The sequence below is a fragment of the Haliotis asinina genome, chromosome 3 (assembly GCF_037392515.1).
Source record: "Haliotis asinina isolate JCU_RB_2024 chromosome 3, JCU_Hal_asi_v2, whole genome shotgun sequence".
NCBI lineage: Eukaryota > Metazoa > Mollusca > Gastropoda > Lepetellida > Haliotidae > Haliotis > Haliotis asinina.
This window is the reverse complement of record NC_090282.1, coordinates 26,724,607-26,752,021: the sequence shown is the minus strand read 5'-3', so window position 1 is coordinate 26,752,021 and position 27,415 is coordinate 26,724,607. Positions and strand designations below refer to the sequence as shown.

The 27,415-nt window shown below is 40.8% G+C and overlaps 1 protein-coding gene across 1 annotated transcript in view; it reads right to left on the bottom strand.

Moving 5' to 3' along the window:
- LOC137277745 (lachesin-like) overlaps positions 1-27,415 on the bottom strand; it is a 72,153-nt gene that overhangs the window by 6,833 nt on the left and 37,905 nt on the right. The window contains exons 2-6 of the mRNA XM_067809657.1: positions 14,238-14,347; positions 7,131-7,335; positions 6,357-6,509; positions 3,257-3,385; positions 216-506 (exon numbers count right to left, since the gene is read on the bottom strand). Coding sequence (XP_067665758.1) covers positions 216-506; positions 3,257-3,385; positions 6,357-6,509; positions 7,131-7,335; positions 14,238-14,347 — 888 coding nt within the window. The remainder of the gene's footprint in view (positions 1-215; positions 507-3,256; positions 3,386-6,356; positions 6,510-7,130; positions 7,336-14,237; positions 14,348-27,415) is intronic.

Sequence of the window (27,415 nt, the reverse complement as noted above, 5' to 3'; positions counted from 1 at the left end):
CTGATTGTGTTTGATCTGAATTCATGTGATTTTGTTTCTGCAGAGAATTGACCATAACCACCAGTAAAAATTTGCTTTTATCCAATCAAGCGTATTTTCTTTTTCATAAAAGACTTAGGTGGTCACTGGGTTCTTTTGAGTAGTAATACATAAAGCAAAAAATGCGTACATTGAGAAACTGCGTTAAATGAACTTTAGGTAAACAAATCACTTGCCATATAAGACCATTTCTTCCCTGTCCATCCCTAGATGGTTGCTTCCTTCACAAACGTATCTGCCAAAATCCTGCTTCTCCAGAGGGTTTATCCGGAGACTGAGAGTCACTATCCTGTTCTCAATGTCCTCGTACGCCTCCACCGTGAAACGTTCGTCAGTTATTATCTGGCGCCCATTCTTCTTCCAGAACGTCAGTCCTTGAGGGTTGCCATTTACAATGCATTCTAGAATGGTCTCACGTCCAATACGTTGTCCAATACGCTTATTGGGCATCACCACTTCTGGTGGAACTGCAACAGAACGTGACATTTATCAGTCGGATTTCTCGCGTCATTCCGGGGCAAACCTAAACCCCCCATGTTCGTCTAACAGACTCATCACCGGACGGTTTATGATACGAAGGAACTTTTAGATGCCATACAATCAAATTATTAAGTTGTGATGACACGTGTGGCTAAAAACTTCGTTTCTTCACTGTGTGCACATGTGTATCACATTTCAAAGACCTGTGAGGTTTCCAGACATAGATAAGGTAAAGGCAAGTGCGGAGTCGTGGATGGAATGAATGTAGGGAGATAATGTAGAAGTCGCAAGTGATGGGGAAATGGCAGATGAGCGCATGTTAGATGGAGACAGAATGAGTGATACTGTGAATTCCTCAACTGTTGCTGTGTCAGATGTTGATGGCAGTTGTGCCTTGCGAGATGTGTAGGTGGATGAGTGTTGAGATGCGAACGATACAATTACAGGTTCATAGGTTGAACAACCTGTTTATGTGGATTCAAGAAATCCGAGACGGGAGTTAAAACAATTAAGTTCACTTCGGTACATTTCCCTTTTGTCCTAATTCGTAGTATTCATTTAGCAATATTTACAGAACGACTCTTGCCTTCGTCAAGACTGACAGTCCTGATGGGTGTTTTTTGAAAACTCCTTTACAAAACCCCCACTGCAGACTCGGCGCTGGATAAAAACTACAGAAAGCCTGTTCTGCGTTAGTTTATGAACTAATTTGGCACACACTGACTTGTGAACGTGGACATCTGGTTTACAGGAGCATCTCAGTGGTGTAATTACAACATGCAGACTTCATATTATGTAAACATGGCGAAGAGACATTCCCTATTGTTGCGGAGGGTTTTAGTATGGCCCATAAAAGACCCCTTCCAGCTCATCACAACCTCGCACTGATGTTCCTACATCATTTCAAGTCAGTACTTGGAGGAACAATTTACAAATCAAGACTAGAATAGAAATAATGACTCTCTAATGAACCTTGAAATGTTTGATCATGCTGTTGGCTCGGGAGAAGCCACAACACAAAGTTTGAGAGTTTGCGAACCATAATTATGTTTTTTTAACGAATGTATATATTGACACAAGTCATACTTGCATTATATAGCGATGTCTGGTATGTTCGCGTTACCACGGAATGGGTCCATTCACAGTGTCTTACCACATATTGCGTGTTCCTCGTCAGGATCTGGACCAGCAGGCAATACAATAGCACCGCGCAGAATAAAACCCGAGCACTGATATACATGCAACATAATGTCATGGGAGTCTATATAAACATGGTCGGTCACATAGCACTGGGCTGTATAGAGTTCCGTGGATTCCCAGACATCATTGATGCGGGTCGCCGTGACATTCATTTCCGGAAGGAGTCTTGCTACTGCTATTGAAATCATGTAGTTCCTTCTTTAACGAATGGATAACAGAGATCTCATTGTTCGTTATATCGATTTTAGAAAATTGTCCTCGAAACGTCAGAAAAATGTGGCACTTTCCACATTTCTATATCTTTTCAGAAATCACTCACGCAACACTGCGTGATAGAATACAGTGTTGTCTGTTTGAGATTAATTTAGATTCTTTCTATCAGAATGATAATTCAGTGGCTATCGGTGAAAAGCTATTTTTTTTATTTATGAGCCATTTAGATGGATAGTACATGTAACTTGCTGTTAGTAATGAACATCACTGAGGTATTAATTTATATCTTCGATATGTCGATGATGTGTGGAGTATGTGACACCTGGTCGTTTTCTTACGAAACGCTACAAAGAATTTCGGATTCATTGCAAACGTCCAAAAGTTATGATCGTGACATCCACCAGTCATTGGTTATGCAAAGAGAAAGAGAAAAGGAGGTTTTGACATTGAATTTCGGATTCATTGCAAACGTACAAAAGTTATGATCGTGACATCCACCAGTCATTGGAGAGAAAGAGAAAAGGAGGTTTTGACATTGTCTTCCGATTTACAATATGAGTGTGTTAGTGAGTTTAATCTTATGCCACTCTTAGAAATATGTCAGCAATATCACACCAATGGGCTTCACACACTGTACCCATGTGGAGAACCGAACCCGGGAGGTCGGTGTAACTGGCGAACGCATTAACCACTAGGCTACCATCCCGATTAACAGTAAACAATGGTTATACTGAACCCAAGAGGACCACTTATTCAGTTCGTTATATACAGATTTCGTTATACGAATTTAGACTGAAATAGACACAAACTGAAAAGGTAAAAATCATTCGTTACATCTGTCAGTTCCTTATAAGCCATTTCGTTACAAACGTAATTTGTACTTTACAAATGCAGTGTGGTTAGTGGGCGAAAGGGTAGCCAAGAGGTTTCGCTCGTCAGGCCGAAGGAATGGATTCGATTCATGGCTACAATGTGTGAAGCCATATTCTGGTGTCCCCTGTCGTGGTGTTGCCGGAATATTACTAAACGCGGCGCAAACCGTACTCATTCACTCACTCACTAATGTTGTCAGGTGAGCTACAGAGCCTACAGTGTACGTTCTCAAGACGCCCTGACCTTCACAGCTAAAGATAAAGTGACAGAGGTGACAAAAACCGTAATGTATCACTGAGCTGTTTCTTTTATGGGAATGGAAACTGTTTAGTATATCTAATCTAATTTTCAGGACATGCTTTTGTGACCTTGTGCATGACTGGCGTTTTTACAAGAAATGACTTCGCTGTGGCAAACCAGCTGGCAAAGCGCATGCCGATATATGACTTACATTCCACAACCACTCTGATGGCTTTGCTGACAGCTGGGGGGATGCCGTTGTCAACGTAGCATTCGTAGATGTCGTCACAGTACCGGGTGACATTGTGGATTATCAACACTTCGCCTTCTAGTCCGATTCCTGAAACACAGTCCACTGACATATTAACATTGTTTTTATTAAGCATCGCTTAACAATCTTTCAGTTTTTCATATATTGTCTCGATATAGATTCATACACACTCATTATATTTATTTGTTTTTTGTTGTATAACGCTGACCTCAGCAATACTCCAGCTATATGAGAGAGGTCTGTAAGTACTTGAGTCTGGACAAAACAATTCAGTGATCAACAGCATAAGTGGTCTACAAACTGCGATACCGTGACATGTGTCAACCAAGTCAGGGAAACTGTCCTCCTCTTACGACAAGCATACGTTGCTGAACACCAATTCTAACCCTGTTCGTTATGGGTGCCTGGTTAAACTTAAGAAACTCTAGACGTGAGGCTGGTTTTGGATGTTTGCAACTTTCCCCCTTCATCTTTGGGACACAGGGCTGACAAACGTGAAAGTTTCAAGGTGAATCTGGTATTCGAACCCAAGGTCATAAATTCCAGTCACGCATAAGGAACCAAACTCTGTAGAACCACTCTAGGTGCCTTAGACACCTTGGAAACCCATTCTTATTCTGAATCCTAAATACACTCAATGCAATAACATGCATTAATATATTGGGTATATAATCTTTCATAGTGTCATGTATCTGACCGGTTGTATTTGAATAAGCTAACAATAACATCCGCAAAAGCATTGTTTCAGTGCCAGAGTGCATAACTTCATTTAAAAACACGTTACAAATGAAGCGACAGAACACCAAACGATTACCAGTTCAAACATATATATATATAAATCTAACACCTTTTATCCAAAAAGAATCAGCCTGTTTTACCTGTCTTCAAAAGCCTACAGGAAAATGATATTCATAAGATAATCAACACATTATAAACATTACGCTTCCCTTTTAAAACATGTTTCGATGAAAGCATTTCCCAAACAAAATACTCTCTCAATGTAATCCATCTCCCTTCCCATCTCTGAAGACTCAGGACAAACAATAGACAGTAGTACGTCCGTTATGGGCTTCTGTCCGACAGAGTGAAGTGGCCTGGACCGCGACCCGAGGGCTTTCTTATCTCTGACCGTCACTGACATATACGTACTTCCGTGTATCCTCATTAAAAGTCGACTTCTCAGTCCAATCACCACCCCAATCTAGTCTCACTCCCATCGTACATGTGGCTACCCATGAACTCGCTGATAGCGCCGCCAAAGATCAGAGTAAAGGGGAAATAAAATCAGAAAAGTGAGTGAGGATGATTTTATCAGTTCGTTCTGCGGCTCGAGTCAAATGGGATCCCGATAGATTTTCGGTTAAAGATCGCTGTGCGGCCACTCGAGTGATAAGACCGGCGCACATTTTAAGACAATAAATGATCGTTGCTGGAGGGAATGTGTCTTCTCTCCCATGAGGCGAGGCCAAATCCTTGAGTTTTACGTGAAGCCGTTAATCTTTGAGGGTACGACCAAAAAAGACCTCCAATTAAATTTACACGAGTTTGGCAGGAAATAAAATCTCTGCATCATGCTAAAATTATCTCGACCGTATAGTCAAAGTTCGGGACTTTTATCGACACAAATACCAATCAAACTATGCTGGTACCACTGAAAGTACACAGAACCACAGCAGGAAATAATTCCACAAACGGATGCACTTCTTGCAAAACCAAAAACTATTTTTGTGTTGTTTGACCGTGGAACTGTGCTCTGATGAGACAAAAAGCCTCTGTTTATCGACAGTCAACTGCGCTTTCGCTTAGGAAAAGACAATCTATTTTTTTCATCCAGTTTGCGAAAAATGTCTAAGATACAGCAATCAGTGAGAAGGGACCGTCAGGTATTTGGTGATTGAAGAACTGTACTTAACCTTTATCTTTCAAAGATGTAACGAACTCCAAGTATATTAACGTGTTCGCTGAGACTGAAGACGGTTATAGTGTTTCTTTATTAGATAAATTTAGGAATTCGCCTGTATGTCCTCTTGGAACTATGTTGCCCAACGAACTATGTTTCCTTAAAAGGCTTGGGATGAAATGTTACGTCTACACAAACCTATCCACAACATACTGACACAGAACACAGTTTGGTGTAGATGTATGTTTTGGAAATTCTATTACACATTGATATGCCATATTCTGATAGGTCAACATTCCATGTACGTAACACTGAATGGAATATTTCGTGATTAAAGGTATGTCGCAACTGACATGTCTGTATACAACTCCATGTCAGCACCGAATTGTAGTTTTCACGTCGAGTGTGTTTGAGATGGGATCTATTCCGCCTGGAACGGTATTTCTGTTATGAATTCAGTGGCATTTCATTAGAGGTGAGGCACCTGGTCTAGCGTAGCAAGTTACGAAGATACAGGAGTGCGGATATGTATGGCAAACTAGGTATCAGAGGCAGGTCAAATCCGTTACTTGGTAAGTAATTAAATCATATTTGGATTCTGGTGTGGGTGACGGAAACTACTCCCTACAGTTAATTATCCACCCTGGACGACAGAGCCCTCCCAGACTTAGATGTGATATCACTGATATATTGTCTGAACATGCTCCCCTCCAAATTGCCAATTCGTGCACCAATCAACATGCACTCTCCCTTGAGGTCCGGATTATCAAAAAGAATTAATTAGAAATATTTCAGATATACTTGAAAAAAAATATGTTTCTCCGGGTTCAACTTTGCTGACAACCACAGTATAAGAAATTATAATACACTATGGGAAGGCCTTGGGAAGATCTTAAGGAAAATCTTGCTGGCACAGGAGTGAGTATTTCTCGGACCATTGCTTGCCATAAGAGGCGGTGGTGAGGCTAGCTTGAGTAATGTCATCGTATCTAAGCTACGGAGACCGCCTCTTATGATATCAATCTCTGGACTATCATTCCAGTCCAGACTGGATTATTTACAGACGGCCGTGGACTATTGCTGAATGTGACGTTAAAACAAACAAAACAGTTGTGAATGTCCCTGTCCTAATGTACGTACGTTCTTTATGACCTCGTCCGTGTCTGAAATTCCGCTTGAACCACGTGACATTTGGGTGTGGCACCCCTGTGACGTTGCACACCAGCTCTGCCGTCTCTGATTCCCTCAGTTTCAGGTTGTCTGAGGAAAGTTTGCTGATGATGGTGGGCGGAACTGTTAAAGGGAGATAATTTGTAGCAAACGCATAACTGATGCCTTCCTAAATCATTCAAATAAATGTCAGAGTTTTTTTCAGTTTTCCCACAGTAAAGGAAACATATGTTTCCGGTTGGTGTACTAACCGCATTATATGTTCCCCTCAATGAAGATGAAGCGGTGGTTACACGCTCAAATTGATTACCCCTGGCGTTCTTCAGGCCGTTTATTGATTTACTGTTAAGGGGTTGATAAAGAGAATGATGGAACACGCATCATTCACTCACTCACTCAACGAGAAAAGCAATAATAGATGACACGTGTTCATTCGAAGGGGATTAGTTATGTTCTGTCGTTTCTATTTTTTAATGGGTATTTTGTTTTAATTTATCATTTTCAAGCTCGACTCTACCGCGCTTGTCGTAACAACCTCTGGAACAAGACAAGTCCCAATGGGCGTCCGTGTTCGTACATCCGTGCTATTTACTGAAATTTTAGGTGCAGTTATGTGGCAAGGGTTTTACCCGTTTACTCAGTCACAACGTACGGTGGGATCCATGTGACAAAGGTATCAGCTGTTTACTCAGCTACAAGTCAAGGTGAGATCTCTTTGACAAGGGATTCGCATGCACAACTCACCTACAACTGCCAGTGTCACTTCCTTAAACTGTATGGGGTCTGTGTTGATCTCACACTTGTATGTACCGCTGTCATTATAACGGACGTTTCTGATGTGGAGATTCCATTCCTTGATATAGGGTCGCTCTACGCTGATCCTCTGATCATCTATCAAACGCCGGTCCTCCAGGCTTATAAGTGTCTTCCGTGGACTGGACCACACGACCTGGAAGTCCAACGTACAATGCATCACAATCAGCACTCAAATATCGAAACACGACCATTAATTGTGATGATAAAGTATAGTAGTTGTTCATTACACAACAGGCATAAACCCTTTCGTCAAGTTACAGTGTTACTTGAACGCTACCCCAAGCCATAACCCCTTTCATCAAGCCACGGTGTTGCTTGTACACTACATAAAGCCACAACCCTTTCATCAAGCCACGGCGTTACTTGTTCACTACTCCAAGCCAAAACCCTTTCATCAGGCCACATACAGTGTTACTTGTACCCTACAAAACAGCCATAACCCTTTCATGAAGCCACGGCGTTACTTGTTCACTACTCCAAGCCAAAACCCTTTCATCAAGGCAAAACCCTTTCATCAAGCCAAAACCCTTTCATGAAGCCACGGCGTTACTTGTTCACTACACCAAACCATAACCCGTTCATCAAGCCACGGTTTTAATTTGCACAACACCAATAACCCCTTCATCAAGCTATGTTTGTTGCTTGTATATACTATTAACAGTGCACATAACATCATAATTATAGTAAACTTCAGAACATCCATTTTCCTATTTATTCTTAAACATACTCCACAAAATACTGAAAATAAACTATGTGGGTTTTCCGGGCTAGGGATAGGTCTTCAGCAACTTATTTTACGCTCAACAAAAACAAACTAAAACAAATGTTTGATAAATCAGGGGCATCACCACGCCAGTTAGATACAATTAGTCCAAGGGATTGTTTGTGCCCCATAACGCCGTATCATTGCACGTAGCAGCAATCTGTTCTGTTATCTGAATATAAATCAAGATAATGTCTTGATCGTTTGGATATCACAGCACTGATGTCATCGGATGACTAACTGTGGAAACATGGCAGCATGTTTATTGCCTTCCGAACACAGAACCTCGATATCTGAGGTGACGCGAATACCACAGCAGTAGCTACAAAGGTTCAGGAGAAGGAGGTATGTAGGCTATAAGAAAATGCATTAGGTGAAAACTCACTCAGCAAAACCTACTCGTAATCTATTTGCCATGACGGTGCAAAACACATTCACTGACATAAACATCCTGTGATGAATTAATTGTACATTCCATCAGCAATGGGGGTGAAATAATATGGGCATATCTTGGGGAATACATTAAGCAGCCTGAGGCGGTGGGTAAAACGATGCGTTATGTATGACGAACATGCCCATATAACATAACGAATGGCCATGAGTTCAACCTATATGGACAGTTTGCATCTGTCCATCAAAGTTTTTACACGTGAGAAATTCTGTAGTAGTATGTGGTGCTGGTCACACCGTGCGGTTACACTGTAGTAGTAGGTGGTGCTGGTCACACCATGCGGTCACACTGTAGTAGTATGTGGTGCTGGTACCATGCGGTCACACTGTAGTAGTGCGTGGTGCTGGTACCATGCGGTCACACTGTAGTAGCGCGTGGTGCTGGTCACACCATGCGGTCACACTGTAGTAGTACGTGGTGCTGGCCACACCATGCGGTCACACTGTAGTAGTGCGTGGTGCTGGTACCATGCGGTCACACTGTAGTAGTGCGTGGTGTTGGTACCATGCGGTCACACTGAGGTAGTAGGTGGTGCTGGTACCATGCGGTCACACTGTAGTAGTACGTGGTGCTGGTACCACGCGGTCACACTGTAGTAGTACGTGGTGCTGGTACCATGCGGTCACACTGTAGTAGTACGTGGTGCTGGTACCATGCGGTCACACTGTAGTAGTACGTGGTGCTGGTCACACCATGCGGTCACACTGTAGTAGTAGGTGGTGCTGGCCACACCATGCGGTCATACTGTAGTAGTGCGTGGTGCTGGCCACACCATGCGGTCTCACTGTAGTAGTAGGTGGTGCTGGTCACACCATGCCGTCACACTGTAGTAGTGCATGGTGCTGGTACCATGCGGTCACACTGTAGTAGTGCGTGGTGCTGGCCACACCATGCGGTCACACTGTAGTAGTATGTGGTGCTGGTCACACCATGCGGTCACACTGTAGTAGTACGTGGTGCTGGTACCATGCGGTCACACTGTAGTAGTGCATGGTGCTGGCCACACCATGCAGTCACACTGTAGTAGTGCGTGGTGCTGGCCACACCATGCGGTCACACTGTAGTAGTACGTGGTGCTGCTCACACCATGCGGTCACACTGTAGTAGTAGGTGGTGCTGCTCACACCATGCGGTCACACTGTAGTAGTGCGTGGTGCTGGTCACGTCACGCGGTCACACTGTAGTAGTACGTGGTGCTGGCCACACCATGCGGTCTCACTGTAGTAGTACGTGGTGCTGGCCACACCATGCGGTCACACTGTAGTAGTACGTGGTGCTGGCCACACCATGCGGTCTCACTGTCGTAGTACGTGGTGCTGGTACCATGCGGTCACACTGTAGTAGTACGTGGTGCTGGCCACACCATGCGGTCACACTGTAGTAGTACGTGGTGCTCGTACCATGCGGTCACACTGTAGTAGTAGGTGGTGCTGGTCACACCATGCGGTCACACTGTAGTAGTACGTGGTGCTGGTACCATGCGGTCACACTGTAGTAGTAGGTGGTGCTGGTCACACCATGCGGTCACACTGTAGTAGTACGTGGTGCTGGTACCATGCGGTCACACTGTAGTAGTACGTGGTGCTGGTCACACCATGCGGTCACACTGTAGTAGTGCGTGGTGCTCGTACCATGCGGTCACACTGAGGTAGTACGTGGTGCTGGTACCATGCGGTCACACTGTAGTAGTAGGTGGTGCTGGTACCATGCGGTCACACTGTAGTAGTACGTGGTGCTGGTACCATGCGGTCACACTGTAGTAGTAGGTGGTGCTGGTACCATGCGGTCACACTGTAGTAGTGCGTGGTGCTGGTACCATGCAGTCACACTGTAGTAACTGCTTTCACCGATCGGCAAAAACACCGTACTTTTCCACACACCAGGTGTGATTTATGTATTTGTAGTGTTGTTTTCCCATTTACGCACAGTGTGGTCAGGTTCGCTGATATAGTTGACACATGACATCGTATCCCACTTGCGTAGATCGATACTCATGCTGTTGATCACTCGATTATTCACAGACCGACCGCGATAGAGCCGGAAGTTTGCTGAGGGTAGCGTAAAACTAAACTCAGTCACTCACCATTTAAGCACAGAAATATCTGTATCATCGGATGCTCGAGACTCGTAACTCTGTTTATATATTGTAGTATTATACTTAAGCTTGACTGCCACTTATTTAACTGTTTCTACTATTCGTTGCAATGAACATATCTTACAACACTTGTACCGTTACGTAACCTCGAACACCTGGTGCCATCGCTGATTTTCAAAGATCCATTCAGTCACAACTGTTTTCCAAAAGTGATATCTATTCCCGTGGATAATCGAGACTGGGTATTCTCTGGCATTGGCCTTTTGTATTTCATCATTAGTCTTGACCGTCAATTATGTAACTTAACCTATTTTTATAAATATTTACATAACTGTTCCACTTATTGACTAGTGGATTTACAAAATCAAACGGGGTACTTCAAAATAAGATTATGAAACGCGGCGTCTAAGAATGATTGATGTTAAGACCTTTGTTAAGCCCATGGAAATATCTACACTCAAACTATATATATTTTTTTTAAAAAATCCCAGTAATCCATGCAGCTTTCCTTTCAGTCAAGGATTTTTGTGATGAACATAAGTTTCATTGATATCCTTTGAAGATTTGAAGCTTAAATTTGATATGAGAGGTAAAAAATTAGATCTTGGATATGTTACAGTATATTTTACATGAACCTTGGAAAAAGACTACAAAGGAATATGTTTACATACATATCTATGACCTTGTTGACCTAATGTTGCCAGTGAGACTTTATACCATGTATACTGGGGATTCGATGTAAGGAGGAAAGTTATTGGAAGAAACAGTGGATTACAGGAAGTATTCAGCAAGTTAATTTGACAAAAACTTTGATTTACTTTGGCATTTTAGATAAGAAGTCATTACAGAATCACATAACCTTTTCTGCTTAGAGATATATTTATACTTGCCCTTTAAAAAAGACAATTCAAAAAGTTGATAATTACTACGGGATATTAAAAGACATATTCACCACTGAAAAATGCATTTCCAGAAGAAATAATAATTCTGAAAGCTTCTCAACCAAATGGGTTCCTCTCTTCTCAGTATTTAATCCTGGATAATTATTTAACCCAAACATATTGCCGCCGATATATATATATTTAATGTATGAGCCCACAACCTGTTTTTTATACCAAGGTACACATATTCTACTTTATGTTTGTAATGTTTATGTTAACTAAATTACTTGGAACAAAAATGAAATAACCCCCCCCCCCCCCCAAACGTTTAGCATTTGGATAATATGAAATATTTATTAGCACCGGTAATATTGATCATAACTTATGGTATCTGATATAACCTGCATGTTACTCGTTACCAATACTCAAACAAACTCTGATTGCTACAACTGATAAAGTACTATCATAACAGGTGCTAGAGGTTAAATGATTTGTGTCACTACTACTACCACCATCACTCCTGGACTACTGCCACTACCACTACCACTATCACAACACGACAGCTACTACTACTACTACTACTACTGCTGCTGCTGCTGCTGCTGCTGTTGTTGCTGCTGCTGCTGTAACTGTTATTTATAGTACTTCCGCTACTATTGCTACTGCTACTTGTTCTGATACTACTACATCTGCTGTTATTACTACTGTTGCTGCTGTTGCTATTGTAACTGATATCAATACTACTTCTGCTACTATTACTAATTCTACATCTACTTTTACTGCTATTGTCTGTCTCGCAATCTTCTGATACTACTACTACTACTACATCTCCTGTTACTTCTACTACATCTACTGTTACAACTACTACATCTACTGTTACTACTACTACTACTACTACTACTACTGCTGCTGCTGCTGCTGCTGCTGCTGCTGTTGTTGCTGCTGCTGTAACTGTTATTTATAGTACTTCCGCTACTATTGCTACTGCTACTTGTTCTGATACTACTACATCTGCTGTTATTACTACTGTTGCTGCTGTTGCTATTGTAACTGATATCAATACTACTTCTGCTACTATTACTAATTCTACATCTACGTTTACTGCTATTGTCTGTCTCGCAATCTTCTTATACTTCTACTACTACTACTACTACATCTACTGTTACTTCTACTACATCTACTGTTACAACTACTACATCTACTGTTACTACTACTACTACTACATCTACTCTTACTTCTACTACTACTACTACTACATCTACTGTTACTACTACTACTACTACTACTACTACATCTACTGTTACTTCTACTACATCTACTGCTACAACTACTACATCTACTGTTACAACGTCATCGGCTTAGACACGGTATTATCGTTGATACGAGCAAAAATGAAATATTTTGTTTAGACAAGAACAGTTGAACAGATGAAGCATTAGCTGCCCAATGTCGTTTCAGAAAAACTACCCAGATACAACTTGACAAATTTCAGCTGCACCAATAGGCCCAAAGCAGACAAAATAATCAAATTATAATATCAAATATCTAATATTACAATGTAATGCTGGACAAACAGAATATCGAGGAAGGGAAAAACTATCTAAAGTAATTATCACAGTTGCGTTTGTGTCACACATTAAATTAGCCAAAGTTGGGTTTTGTTAACACAGAGATCGATACGAAAAGGGCAAAATAGAAACACAATTAGCGGCATGTCGAGAGAGAAATTAAAACTGGTGGCAAGTCCGTGTCCATTGAGACGTAAAACACTCCTTAATGACAACGTCTCCGAAATGTTAGTTAACATTATTAATTTGGCTTGTCAAATGCACACTTTCCTAAAAATGTTTTCTTTTATTTTTAAACAAGTCAGCATACCCTCAAGTGAAAACCAATGATTGAGATTCATGTTACAGTTATCTAAAACATGATTAATTTTTTTCTCTCACGTGCTGTGCTGTAAAGAACTGACGGTCATTGTACGAAGAGCTTTGGAACCGTTTTTAGAAATTCTATTTGCATACACCTGGAGGATGTGCTATTGATTATCTGCTGAATGTACAACATCTGCAGCGCTTAAGAAGGTTTTGTGAAGAGGGACATTGTGGGGCCTTGTGTCCATCTAACATGGTCGGTTTTTGGTCGGGTGTTTGACTGTCTGTTATATAATATAAACTTAGCCGTTTTTGCTTGTTTTGTTTTGAGGGTCGTTGGGGAGGGGGTAATTTAAATGGTGAGAATTGTTTGTAATATTTCTACCGCAGTACATCCAGACACTCGTCTGTGTCATAAGCGAATGACGAATAGACACTTATGTGATTACATCAAGAAAAGGGGCATGTACATCATCACGGCCGCATTGTAATCATGGCTAGTTTATAAATAGCGTATCAATGGTTCGTGTTAATTTTAACGTTTACATTTTGATCATTTTTATGAGAATAATTAATCAAAACGGGTGAATATATGTACATTTTGAGTGTTTTTTACATACTGAATGGAAGATCTGGGTTTATCCACTACCGTCGAGAAATATGTTTACTCATAAACACTGACAACACCTTTGGTTGTGTTGACAGGTTTCCCTGCCTTGAAGTAGTAGGACAATGCATTACTTACGCTTATCACATTTCAGAAACACATGATGTACATATATTAATTGAAAATCATATCAAAATCATCTTTCTGTTATTATTAAAGCTAAGTGATGAAATTTGTTCATTTGAACTGGCACACAAATATGATAGCATCCGTCCATCGGAACCATTCTATGTCTGCATGCAGCCACACACACGTCCGTTACACTGGTAGAACTGTCTTCACGTGTCTTCCCCGAGTTTGTTACCTGATGGCCTCCTATGTAAACCACGGAACAAGGTAGGACGGCTCGGGATCCCTGCTTTATCCTCAGGTGCTCAGGCGTACTGTTAAACTGAGGCTCGAGTTCACACAGAGCTGAAAACATAAATAGTGAAGCATATTATGCGGGTTATTAGCAACAGTTAGCTAGTTAACAAGGTCTTTCTGTGAGAAGCTGACATGTTGTTAGGTAAGCTTGTTTTATTACATAGGTTTAAGCTATTTTTTCTAATTAGTCTAGACTTAGGCTTGTCTGTCTGAGCCCGCCGTGTTGGAATCACGTTTCCCCAAACCGGTGTGAAATTGGTATCAATTATTCATGCAGAATGTTAAGCTATTGGAAGATGCACAACGTTTAATCGCCTGTCTTTGGTGACACTTCTTAACCCACCATCTTTCTGTTCTGCTACAAGAAAGGCAATGATTTGTAATGATACACATGTACCAATCCCCGTACAACAGAACTGTTAGCTAAAGGGATTAGCAGTTTGATGAAAACAATATGATTTCAAAGTTTGAACAGTACATTAACCTTAGTCCCATTAAATACGAACGTGCGTCAGTTGTTTATATTTGGTTTTCAATCAAAAAGCCATGTCAATAATCAAAAGGGCAAGTTTACACAGGGGAGTCATGTCTAACAACGCTTGCCCAGTTTAACAGCATGACGCAAGACGAACGCCGCCACTCCAAACAGAACAAGCAATTTCTCGCAATGACCTTTGACTATGTCTGATTCATCAATAATTTGACACTGCACACAGTGTGATAACTATGAGTCTACATTTCAAATCCCAATCGACTTTTGTGCAGCATCAATCATAAATATCGGCTATTGAAATTGGGAAGCACTCAAGCTTGCTGAAGCCCTTAATTGACAGCCACGGTCCGGACCAATCGGATGCCTTTGTAGTGGTTGTCTTCTCCCAGGTCCGCGTCTCTCTGAACTCGGTATTAAGTGCTCGGTGGCGGAACACGATGCAGACAAATAGAGAGATGCTGCTGTAAGCAGATTGGTAATATTTGAAATATAAACCTCTTATATGTCACCTGACCTGTGAAGGTCCCAGGGTAGAATAAGCCTTCAGCAGCCCATGCTTGCCGTAAAAGGCGACTATGCTTGATTAGGCGACTAACGGGATCGGGTGGTCAGGCTTGCTGACTTGGCTGACATATGACATCGTGTGCCCAAATGCGCAGACCGATGCTCATGCTGTTGATCGCTGGATTGTCTGGTCCAGACTCGATTATTTAGAGAACATCGCCATACGGCTGGAATATTGCTGAGTGCGGCGTAAAACTAAACTAAACTCACTCACTCACTTATATGTCACCTTCCACAGTGCCCCATATAAAGGAGAGTAAAGGACATGTCTCAACAGCATTACAGATACCAGTACATCAAAGAACTACAGCTTCTTCGAATCTATGAAATGGTGAAATACCAGAATATCTTTGATCGTGTGTACAAACAGAATAACACTAAATTTAAACGGATACAACATGCACATTTCAAAGGGTTGCTGGACACAGGGAAATGAGGAAGTGGGTGGCGAAATATGAGATAATGATCACTGTTAAGAGCGGGGGAGGGGTGGTGAGCTTAAGTGGCGACAAAACAAAATGAGACCGAGAGATGGAAATATTTATGTCCCTTCAAGTTCGGCACATGGGCGTTTATTTTAAACATTCGGGCATTAAACTAAGACATTTAAATGTAATTTAACAACACGAACCGCAAAGCTGTCAATTTTCGTGTTTTTAACTATTCTTTGAATGGCATACTGAAAACAACCATCAGTTGTCGAGCTCAGTGTAACCAGGATTTCCCTTGCGTTACAAAGACAGTGTTAATTAACTGACTACTGCTAGTGATTAACGGTAAGCTAAGTTGATTAAGGTACCGAGCACTGCCTGCAATGATGCATCGTCTTTTCGTGGCAACCTGCAGCATTCTTTGTATGTGGACTGTTTAAAACGTATGTATCACGCATGCTCTGACGCACGTACGTAAGTATAACGCTGAGAATACAATAAACACGGGATCATAACTCTACCGGTATCTAATCTCATTTGATATAACTCTGAAATGATTGAATACGAGTTCATGGAAATAACTGAATACGTGTTAATGTCGTCACAGCGATAGAACCCCAGCTGTATGTATATATTCACGAATAACTGTCAGATAGAATTAGAATTTACAGTAACCTTACTTTCCATGCTTAAGTATTTGGGTAAATAAAAATTCCTTGAAAACCCCAGCCGTATGTATATATTCACGAATAACTGTCAGATAGAATTAGAATTTACAGTAACCTTACTTTCCATGCTTATGTATTTGGGTAAATAAAAATTCCTTGAAATTTGATCTGCGTTTGTTGAACATTGGCAGGTTGTACCACGCTTGGAAAAAAAGGCTAAAAACAGCATATACGTATGCCTTAAATTCTATTTGAAATGGTTTGCATAAACCCTGAATGTATACATAAAACTCGAGTTGAGAATTTTAATGAACATCGTATGGAACTAAGAATAACAATGGGACAAATGTCAAGGGACCATCGGACGACTTTTTCCTTGCCTCAGCTGTTTCGCTGTTTGCGTAAAGAAACAATAATTGGGAGAGTCTTTAAATTCAGGAACTGAAAAACGCCAAATGACGTTAAAACGAAACAAAGGATGTTGAAACAATGTTTGTAGGAAGTGAAAGAATCATTTTTGTTGATGATAGACATTGGCCATCCAACAACACTTGCTGTAGATGTTCGGATTTTTGTTCATCGTAAATTTCGAACTCATAGTCACACATGTAATGGGGAACCCGGTCCAGAATCGACTATTTGCAAACAGCCGCCATATAGCTGGAATAAAATGCCGACTGCGGCGTAAACCTAATCTCACTCACTCACTAGAACGTAGAAGCCACTGCAAGATTCCGATGGCATGTAAATCTGATAAAGAACTATCAGATCATGACGGTGTGAGATATTCGTGAAAAGCCGGTGGTACCAGTGACAAGTACATGCAATCCCAAAGGGGTTTATCTCTGTAAGTTTGCCATTCCAAATTATTCGACATGAATTGTAACTTCAGCAGAACTAATCGTATTCTTGCAGACTAAGAGTCCAGACTGGTCGTTGTCAAGTTCTCACTACGAACTTGTCGCTTACAGGATATTCAGACACTTTGAGTTAGGTTGGTAGGATCGTCCACGTGTGAATTATAGACAGTGTTACAGGACTACAACAGACACCAATATTTGACCAACACACCCTTTACTAACTCCTGAAACAAAAATCACTTCGGGATCACGCCTCAGGTTGAGGTTAGGTGAAAGGTGATGACTGTAGCGAGTGGTCCGTTGGAGGTCCGCCAATATACAGCGGACGCACTCGTTCCAGGGCGGCGTGTATCACGGAATCAATGGAAAACCGCTATAGATAACATTCTTTAATATGTAAGGAAGACAAATCAATCTATTATTGACACTTAAATCTGTCCAGTGACCCAAGGACTGACTGTAAATATTAAGCGGGTGTTATGACCACGCGTGGTAGGTCTTACAAGAACCAAGTGTGTTTTCAGGAGTGAATGAAGAAAGTTTTACGCAGCTTTTGGCAATATTCAAGCAAATATCATGGCTGGTGACACCAACCATCGACATCATGGGGAATCGAACCCTGGTCTTCGGCGTAACGAGTTAACACTTAACCACTGTGATTGAAAAGGCAGGGTGTGATGTATCCCATACAGCTAAACGTTGTCCCCCTCGTGAAGGGCTTGGGGGTGAGGTGGTGGGGTGGGCGTCTAAAGAGAATGTATTCCGCAAATATCGTGCTTGCCATAAAAGGCAAAGATCTGATTGTTAGAGTCTCTGACTTAACTGACGGAGGTCATTATATCTCACCTCTTTAGATCGCTGTTCAAATGTTAATCACTGGATTGTCTGTTCCAACTCAATTATTTTACAGATCTTCATATGACAGATTTTCCTAAGGGACGCAACTCTGTACGAATTGCACCTCCAGAGACGACTTGGCCCGGGAAGAACCTAATACAGATACAATTTAGCTCATGGAGAATATAACTGGTGAATATCACGTTAAAACTTAAGTGCAGGTGGATGAGTGACCAATTTGTACACCTTTGAGGGTTCTTGCACATAATGCCATACAGTCAATTATCTTGTAAGTCTCAATGCGCAAATGAATTCATATGATACAAAAGGTGAAACATATGAATGTGATGACATCACGTCTCTTTCTGTTTTCTGGGTTTTAGATAATATTTTAAGAACGTTGTTAACCCTATTTATTAAGTTTGAAAGATTCTGTAAGGGTTCGTTGATATATTCCAGAAATGTTGCGGTACAAATAGAACCATTAATCAAATCCGCCTGCAACCACATTCCATTAGACAGGAATATAACACACGGGAGGTAACTCTAGAACGTAGATTCACTATAGTGTTTAAGACAGATGGTCTGGCCAACATTAGATATCTTACAGTCTATCGATCGTCTGGAGCTTGTGAACATATAAGGATGCCTCGCGCTGCCACAGACACTTTCAGATTCCAAGAGTCAGGCTTAATGTGACGGACCGAGCAAGACACAAGTTAAAATCACCATTTCCAAAAAGTTATGACGATATCGGTGATGGTCACGAGCTGTCAACAGTTGATTGATAACTTTGAAATGTATGACACAAAGCCACCCTACCAAAACAGTCTGATATTGGTAAAAACACCACGTCAAATGGAATCGGTTATCATAGAATGAGGGTCAAGATGAGAGCGCTTTGACAACTGAAATTGAACAAATTGAAGATGTTATTTAAAGAGCAGATTATGAAAAGAATGTGACATTTAAAGTACACATCGATTAATACAATAAAGCATTTTGAAAGAAACGTATGCTTATTTCATCACAGACTATTGATTTTTGTTTGTAATTAGATTCTACTCAGAAAGCGATTATTGGGGAAATGGACAAAATTACCGTGAATGAGAACATTTGACGACAAGAAAATCTTGTACGAAAATTAAAACATTTAGTTCAACTATTTTGAAATCAATACCTGAAGAATATAATTTTATAAAGAACAAAGAATAAAAATGAAACGTATATGCTGGGATCGACATGTCACTTCTCGTGTTTAACACCATATCAGAAAAGGAGTATGATGAACTGAGACAGGATCCGCTGTTCATATTTTCGACACTCTGTTCATCCAGATCATGATTACATTTTTTAGTTTTTCAAAGATGCAAGCATCTATTTATACTTCCTGATACGCTGAAAGACAGAAGATAAATAAGCGTTTATCCAATATCTGTTTATCGTTATCCGGGGCATATAATGTCCCTGCTTTTAAGACAGCAACTTCTGGTTATGATGACATGACAGCTTATAACAATTTGTTTTATATTCCGTATAACATTTAAGTTTTTAAAATACTCAGTCATTGTGTCTATATGAAATCTAATCATTTGATTTAGTTATTACTGATTGATCACTCACAAACTTGGCAACGTAACATACATTTTATTACCAAAAAACTGTCATCCGGAAGCAAATGGTTTTGAAACATTTTATGTGATTGACATATCCTATTTTGATATACATGGTTTGGGCGTTATGGGGAACGCATGTTCCCCTACATCAGTATTTATAATGTCAATCTGTTATATTGCATGCTTTCAAGGTTCAGGAAGAGAGGGGACGAAGTGTGAATATCATGTCAACATGTAATGGATCGCTGAACGGATTCTGCAGTTAACGTGAACCTACAAAAACATCCTAACATCGATTTCAAACATGATCAAATAGAATTGAGTCCGACTTCTTTCCGGAGAGGGGCTTAACGCGAGGGCAAGGCCCAATCAGAGACGTGTTATGGAACTGCATTCATCTTGGTAATACAAAGCCATGGTTAACGTCATTTTCTTCACCCGTCAGCCAAACTGATACTTCATAGTGGAATGTCGACTGCATCAAGGATCGAAACATGAATGATAATGTCGTGAAGAAAATATTATACTCTGATCTTTTGATGTCTCACATTTTGGGACTTACCAACGGTATTCATGACATATATCATCAAAAAGGTGTCTGTCGTATTAGAATTCCCTTTCTGAAGGTTTCAGAGGAAAGGGTTAACATCATTAACATCATGCAGTGTCTGCACGGAAGTGATATATACATTGTGTATCATGAACAATCTTTACTTTCGTTTTGGGTCACTCAGATTACAAATAGGGTGGGGGTAGGGTGGAGGGTAGGTGGACTGACGGTTGTTGGGCACAGAAACATAAAGAGTAGCTTTTAGTCTAAATGGAACAAATGTGTGGGTAATTTCATACATAATTAGTTCAAATATGCATAGAAGTGTGTGAGTAGGTTCAGGTTCATTTTGGAGCGCTTACGCCCAAGACATGTTTGAAAGTCTTCTAGCGGTGGGAGAGCTGGCAGTGTTAGGCTGAATGACGTTCACAAAGCAGCCCTGCTGGTGACAGTGGTGTGACTTGTATACATGGTCCGGGAGGGTGCAAATCATATATTTATTACGGTTTCTGTGCAGATGTCTGTATTACTGGCACTTAATAAACGACGCCTGCAAACAATAAACCGGCACAGGTCAGGAAACTTCCGACATTCATTGTTCATTTCCCGATCTGAAATTCACTGAGCATGCCCCCGTATAGATCAAGTGAGATGGATACAGCAACAGTTTTAAAATTGATGAGCGGTAATCCCATTGAAATATTCAACAACTACAGTATTCAAATTATTCATTATTAGATATAGGTTGTGCGGAAGATAGTATTTCAATATGTATGAGCATGTTGAACGGATGCTATATGATCCAGTTCGTGATAGTTGGTGAAATGTTATTATCCCCACAGCATTTCCTACTTTTCAACCTCAGTTATCCCCAGCATGTTCTCATAATCCTTTTGTAGATGCGTAGATAGATGTCACTGGATGTTGATCATAATGTTGATCACTGGATTGTCTGGTTCAGATTACTTGCAGATCACCGCCGTATAGCTGGCGTATTGCAGAGTGCGGCGTTAAACAACAAACCAACCAACCGTTTTTGAGAACTGGTCAAATATTTAACTTATTGGTGTATTTATCAAGCACATCTATACACATACAGTAGATCAGTGCTCATGCTGTTGATCACCGGATTGACTGATCCTGATTCGATTGTTTACCGACCGCCGTCGGAGTATAGCTGGAGTATTACTGAGTGTGTCATCATACAACAAACAAAATGCTCTGTTTTGGACAGCAGTCAGGTAAAATATGACCCACTGATAATACCCTTAACACATTTTGACGTAACCCTGGCCATATAGCTTGTACTTGACCGTTCGAACTACGGTCAGTCCCTGAGTCTCCTCGCGCTTCAGACAGATACTATCCAGCTTTTACGTCAGACATCAGGCCATTAACTGACCTAAATTACGCTCTGTGTGGCATATTTAAGGAATAATAACTTGAAAGCATTTTGTCGATAAAAACGTTACAGCACCAATAAATGTATATTCCCATCACAATTAATACTGAGAGCCGCTATACTGTACCATTAAGAGATTGTATCCCGAGGCTAACTGTATTGTTTGTCCGGGGTTGGCGTTTTGTGGCTTGTTAATATCAACGTTCTATTGTAAATTGTTTTCTAAGCCTGTCTGTGGTAATTTTGGACACAGTCAATAAAATACAGTTATAAATGACTTGAAATATTATTGGAATATTTATGCTACATATAAACATAGGTGAGGGAGTGAGTTGAGTTTAACGTCGCTTTTAAGGTATTGAAGTTACATAACGGAGTGTTATCGTAATGTGATTGTTAAAGCCTTAAGTCGCGGAAATTATACCGCTATATCAAGGGTGCTGTGCAGACAAACCTCGAAAGATAATCGGAGTTACCTAGGATTCGAACCCACGAGGTATGGTATTGCTAAAGGCGACATAAAACTACACCCTTTCCTGACCCTCTCGATCAACCCGTGAGGTGCCGGGTTAGAATATTGGCCTTCAGCAACCCATGCTTGTCGTAAGAGGCGACTTGGTTGACACACGTCATCGGTTCCCAACTGCGCAGATCGATGCGTATGCTGTTGATCACTGGGTTGTCTTGTCGTGACTCGATTATTTACAGACGACCGTCATATAGCTGGAATATTACTGAGTGCGGCGTAAAACTGTACTCACTCACCCACTTAAACGTAGAAATCATTACAAGATTACGATTACATGTAAATGTGATCACTCCCTCGATCACGAACCGACGATCTGCAGTTTCTAGTTTGCCACAGGGACTAACTTTGATCAACGAAGTGCGGCACCACTATAAACATGATATCAGGATGCTATAAATGGAAAGCATAAGAAACCACAACAAAGGAAATGTCACCAGATTTGTGTTTATTACGACAATAATGTAAAGCATAACGGGTTTCCAGCCTGCAGAGTCTACGGTTTCATAGATGACAATAAACATGAGCTGTTCCAAAATGCCACAGTAGCCAAACAGTAATTGTATTACATGCTACTTTCTCCTTCCTGACGCAAACTACACCAGAAATATAGTTTACACTCAACAAGTCGAACATCAAACAGAACTCACAAATAAGGTCAGAACACTTTGCGAGTATGCCTTTTCTAATGGTCTCATGATAGTCAGATGACAGAAGGGAACCCATAAGCCTTAAGGAGTAACAAATTTTCCAACTATCCCCAAATTAGCCAACTATTACGATTGTCAATAGCTGTGACCTCCAAGAATGACTTTCCACGATGTGACGGCCTCGCAATTTGGAAGTAGAACTGGTTTTTGAATATACTCTTGTGACCGAAAATCTAGTACTGGAAGTAAGCTGGGCCCGTCTCGCTATAGCAAGCTGGCGTGCGCAAAGGGAGTCGGGAACCAGTTTACTACCGGAAGTAGCGCCTTGCGATACTCACAGGCCCTTTTCACCACTTAGTTTGTGCTGTCTGTATGGGATCAGAAAGTATACCTGATACCCTTTCTTTAACAAAGACAAGAGTTGAAAACCTCATATACAAGAACGTTGGTGCTCCATTCCTAGTTTTGACATTTAACTTTATAGGCTGATTAATCTCTGCAGTACAATATTTCTGTCAATGTTGTTGTTTATGTACAATATACAGTGACTTGTCATTTCATCCATTGTTTGTGTTTGAACTAGCTTTTTGACGTCAACAACAAGTGGAGTGTCTTGGTGGTGGATACTGACAGAAGTCAGCCTGCGTTCAAGGTCTCACAGTCAGTCCAGAGACAGGTACCAACAAACCCAAATTATCAACGACTGAACTCGTTCACGGCGTCCCAAGTCAACGACAGAGGTAGGAGAATCCGACCCACAAAGAGTTCTACGTAGTTCTACACTGTTCGTAAGCTGCTGGCAAATATAGAGCTACAATAGCTGCTAACATTACGAACGCTTTGTGGATCAGGTCCCAGAATCGATTGATCAAAAACAGGCACAGCGAAATCAAGGTCAAAACGCTACTTAATTGCTGCCAACTTTCACAGGGATACTGGAGAACGAATAATGGGTCAGACGATTAGAAACCATCTACACGTAGCGAAGGCTTGACTGGTTTCATTTCCCGCCCCTCACAAATCGTCATATTTCCCGTTGAAGTCAATGGCGTGTACAGCGTCGATACTGTGGTCAACGCCGCGGGTCACTGGTTATCTCTGGAGATTAGTCACGATTAACCATTACATTTGGGGTGTGTCTGGCAATGTCAAAATGGACGTCAAGCCTCATGACCGATTCTGTGGTGGAATGGCTATGTGGGATGGAATGAACGCCACTTCAAGTTATGCGAGTAAGGGTCACTGGATAGTACGGACACAAATAGTTGTTCTTTTTGCAAAGGCGTGCGGGTTGACGACTTGTCTTTCAGGAATACCAGTACTCCCTGTCTATGAATTGTCAAAGCTCCCTGCAGCAGCACAACATCCAAAAAATGGAATAGCTGCCAGAGACAAGGCCATCCCCTCTGAACTCCTCTGGGACATACTAAAGAGACGTGTGCTTCATAGGCTCGAACCAAGTTGGCTGAAGTTGGCCAGGCGCTGCTAGAATGGGTCGGACTTTCTCAAAACGATATTGGAATTCTCAAAAAATGAGCGTCAACGAGGGAATAAATGTTTAAAATATTGTGGCCGTATCACGCACTACTAATCCCCAAAACGTCAATTTTCGCCCACTGAGTGAGTGAGTTTAGTTTTATGTCACCCTCATCAATATTGCAGCTACATCGCCTTTTGAGACCATTGGTCGTCCCAGCATCTACCTTCATAGTTCACCATCGTGTTTGAATGTATTCCTGAACTGATACCTCATATATAACTGATATATTTATATATATATTCCTCATATTTAAAAGATTGCGTTATGATTATCCCTTTTTTATATAGTTTGCGTTGTTCTAAACCAATGGTGCATGCCCAGTCATTATTGAGAAACTGCAAGCTCCTTAATTTCAAAATAGCAATGTTATTAATCCTTAATTAAAGTCGTTAGTTCTATTCCAGCTGCACCGGTATCTATTTTGAGCTACATAACCTTTAATTGACACTTTAATATTTCTATGTTAAATCCCATTCACCCAATTACATCCGTAACAGATCATTTAATTCCAAAAGGTTTCAATTTTCACAGGTCCTCATCGTCGAATATTGAAAACCACCGCCTCTAGATTGGTAGTAAATTGTATGTTATGACGAGATTGCCATCATCCACGACATCCCTGTGGCTCACTATCAACATGTAAGGACTAATACCCTTGTAAATTTGAGGCCTGTGTCTGTCTGCTAGGCTGTCTTAGACCAATCCCACAACAAAACATCTCTTAATGATGTAAAACGGTGATGTGTAGTCGACTTGCAACTTGGCTGGGTCACCCAATGAGTCATTGACCATTATAACACCCATGCGCTACCAGTGCTGATTGTTTGAGCTGAAGAAAATCCCTACTAAGCCACTTCTGGAACATTTCAATAATGTCTAAATAGAATTTGTAGCAATCGAATTGCCGATTTATTTTTGTGAATGAAAACAGCCGAGTCTGTGAATTGAGTTGGGGATAGTGTGGTCATCTGGTGCATTTCCATTGTATTGCTACATTTAAATATTTGGAAAATCGTTATTTGAACAGTTCAGACCCAAAGCTTATAATTGTAGACATTTTGTTTTGAAAATGAATTAGCAATACAAAGACGACAATTGAAATTTAACAAATGCACTACGTCTTTAATACAGGGGAAAGTGCACTCTGCCATCATTGCATGGGAAAGTACAAAGTTATATTTATGAAATTTTGAAGGACATCAATTATTCTAAAGAACACAACAATGATGGTGATTTGACATTTGTTTAGAAAACGTGACTTTCGTCAGATGTTCACACTGACCAGTAATAAGGAACATTTCACAACAAAAGACGCAAGAATCTCTGTGTGCTTTGTCTAACAACTTGTAAACAAATGTTAACTCTCTAGCTGGTGATAAAGATCGTTTATTCCGCTCTGGTCGGTTAACACAAATGAATAATCCATACCGTCATTTTCACCAGTGGCATCAAGGGATACATGACAAACATCAATAATAAACTAACTTAATGCACCTTTGGCGTGAACGTGTCAACAACATCAATAATTAATTACGATTCTAATTATTTTTGTTTCATTAAGAGTATTTGCTATCAATCGCTTGAAGATTATTGCCAGACCTGAGAGGATTATCGCCTTGTAATCATTTGGGAATCAGCTTTTGTAGCAGGTAATTCGGATCGACTCTGGTCACTACAGAATATATGGGTAGTTCTCCCACTGTCAATAATTTTGATCGGACCAGGATGGGAAGTGACCCCAGTCGAACACTGTTAGCTATAACATTATTATCGTAATTAACCCTTTATCATATAAGAGAACATCAATTCGGCTCAACATCCTTGATTCTGTTCTTTTCTACAAATGTTTCGCCTCGACGCTTATTCCCATTTCGTCTTTCAGTACGAACCAGTTCCCGTGTGATTCTACGAGATTGGCATCCATGACAATCGGATGAGAGGAGAATAATGGGTGTTTTCTTGCTGTCTGTCGCCTCGGATTGTAAGCGCTCCGTGCTGGCGTTAATAACGCGGAGAGGTCGAGTGGTCAAGCTGCAATACCTCTGTCCACTGGAATCTAGTACTTAGTTCAAGGGTGTCAGGTTTGTATCGGCCATCACAGTTCCTAGCCGAAGTCTTTGTCTGACATCACATTTCCGACCTTTCATTGGCTAATCCATAACATCACGTGATTTTACAAGCAGCATTCTGGTTCCATATGACGCCAATGATTCATGTGACCTAGTTTTCAGAGGGGGTTTGCTTAGATAATGAAATAGTTAATGACCCAAATATCGAGAAATCTACAAGAACATTCTCCAGAATGAAATCGTGTTACTCTTTGTTGTTACGTATTCATAATAATCATTCAGTCCCTTTGGCCAATCGAACGTCTTAATGACATGGGGAAAGGGTCCAATTGTAGGAATTAGGGATCGTATCGACCAAAGGTTCACTCATCACAACTGTCATTCATCATTCAAAGTAATACTTTGTTAAAAGAACATGTTATTTGCAAAGTTCGCATGCACTTTGTTGCAGTAACTAAATGATACATGATAAAGTTAACTATCAATTTAACCTCGCGTTAAACTCTTACAAACAAAATCAAGCGTTCTCCGGGGCTTGAACCCTTTCTATATAAATCAACACAGTGGCTGAGACAATAAGCAACGGCTAGCAAAGTCAACAAATATAAACTGGTAGGTAAAACGACCTATTTTTCACCTCAAACATCCAGGGTAATTTTCGCTGGATATGAAAACAAACGCGAGTGTGGATCTTCCTTGTCTAGCTGCGAGCCATCAACAGCCGTCTTGTTGAGATTACGTGGATCTTTGCAGTTCACACAGAGATGGAGAGATTTGGTGGGGATAACAGGGAGGAAACATCGTGTCTCCTTTGTTTAAATACCATGCTTTCGGACGTATCCACCAAGAGACTTCGTTTAGGATAACATTGATTATATTGCATAACACACATTGAAGGTAACTGTAGATC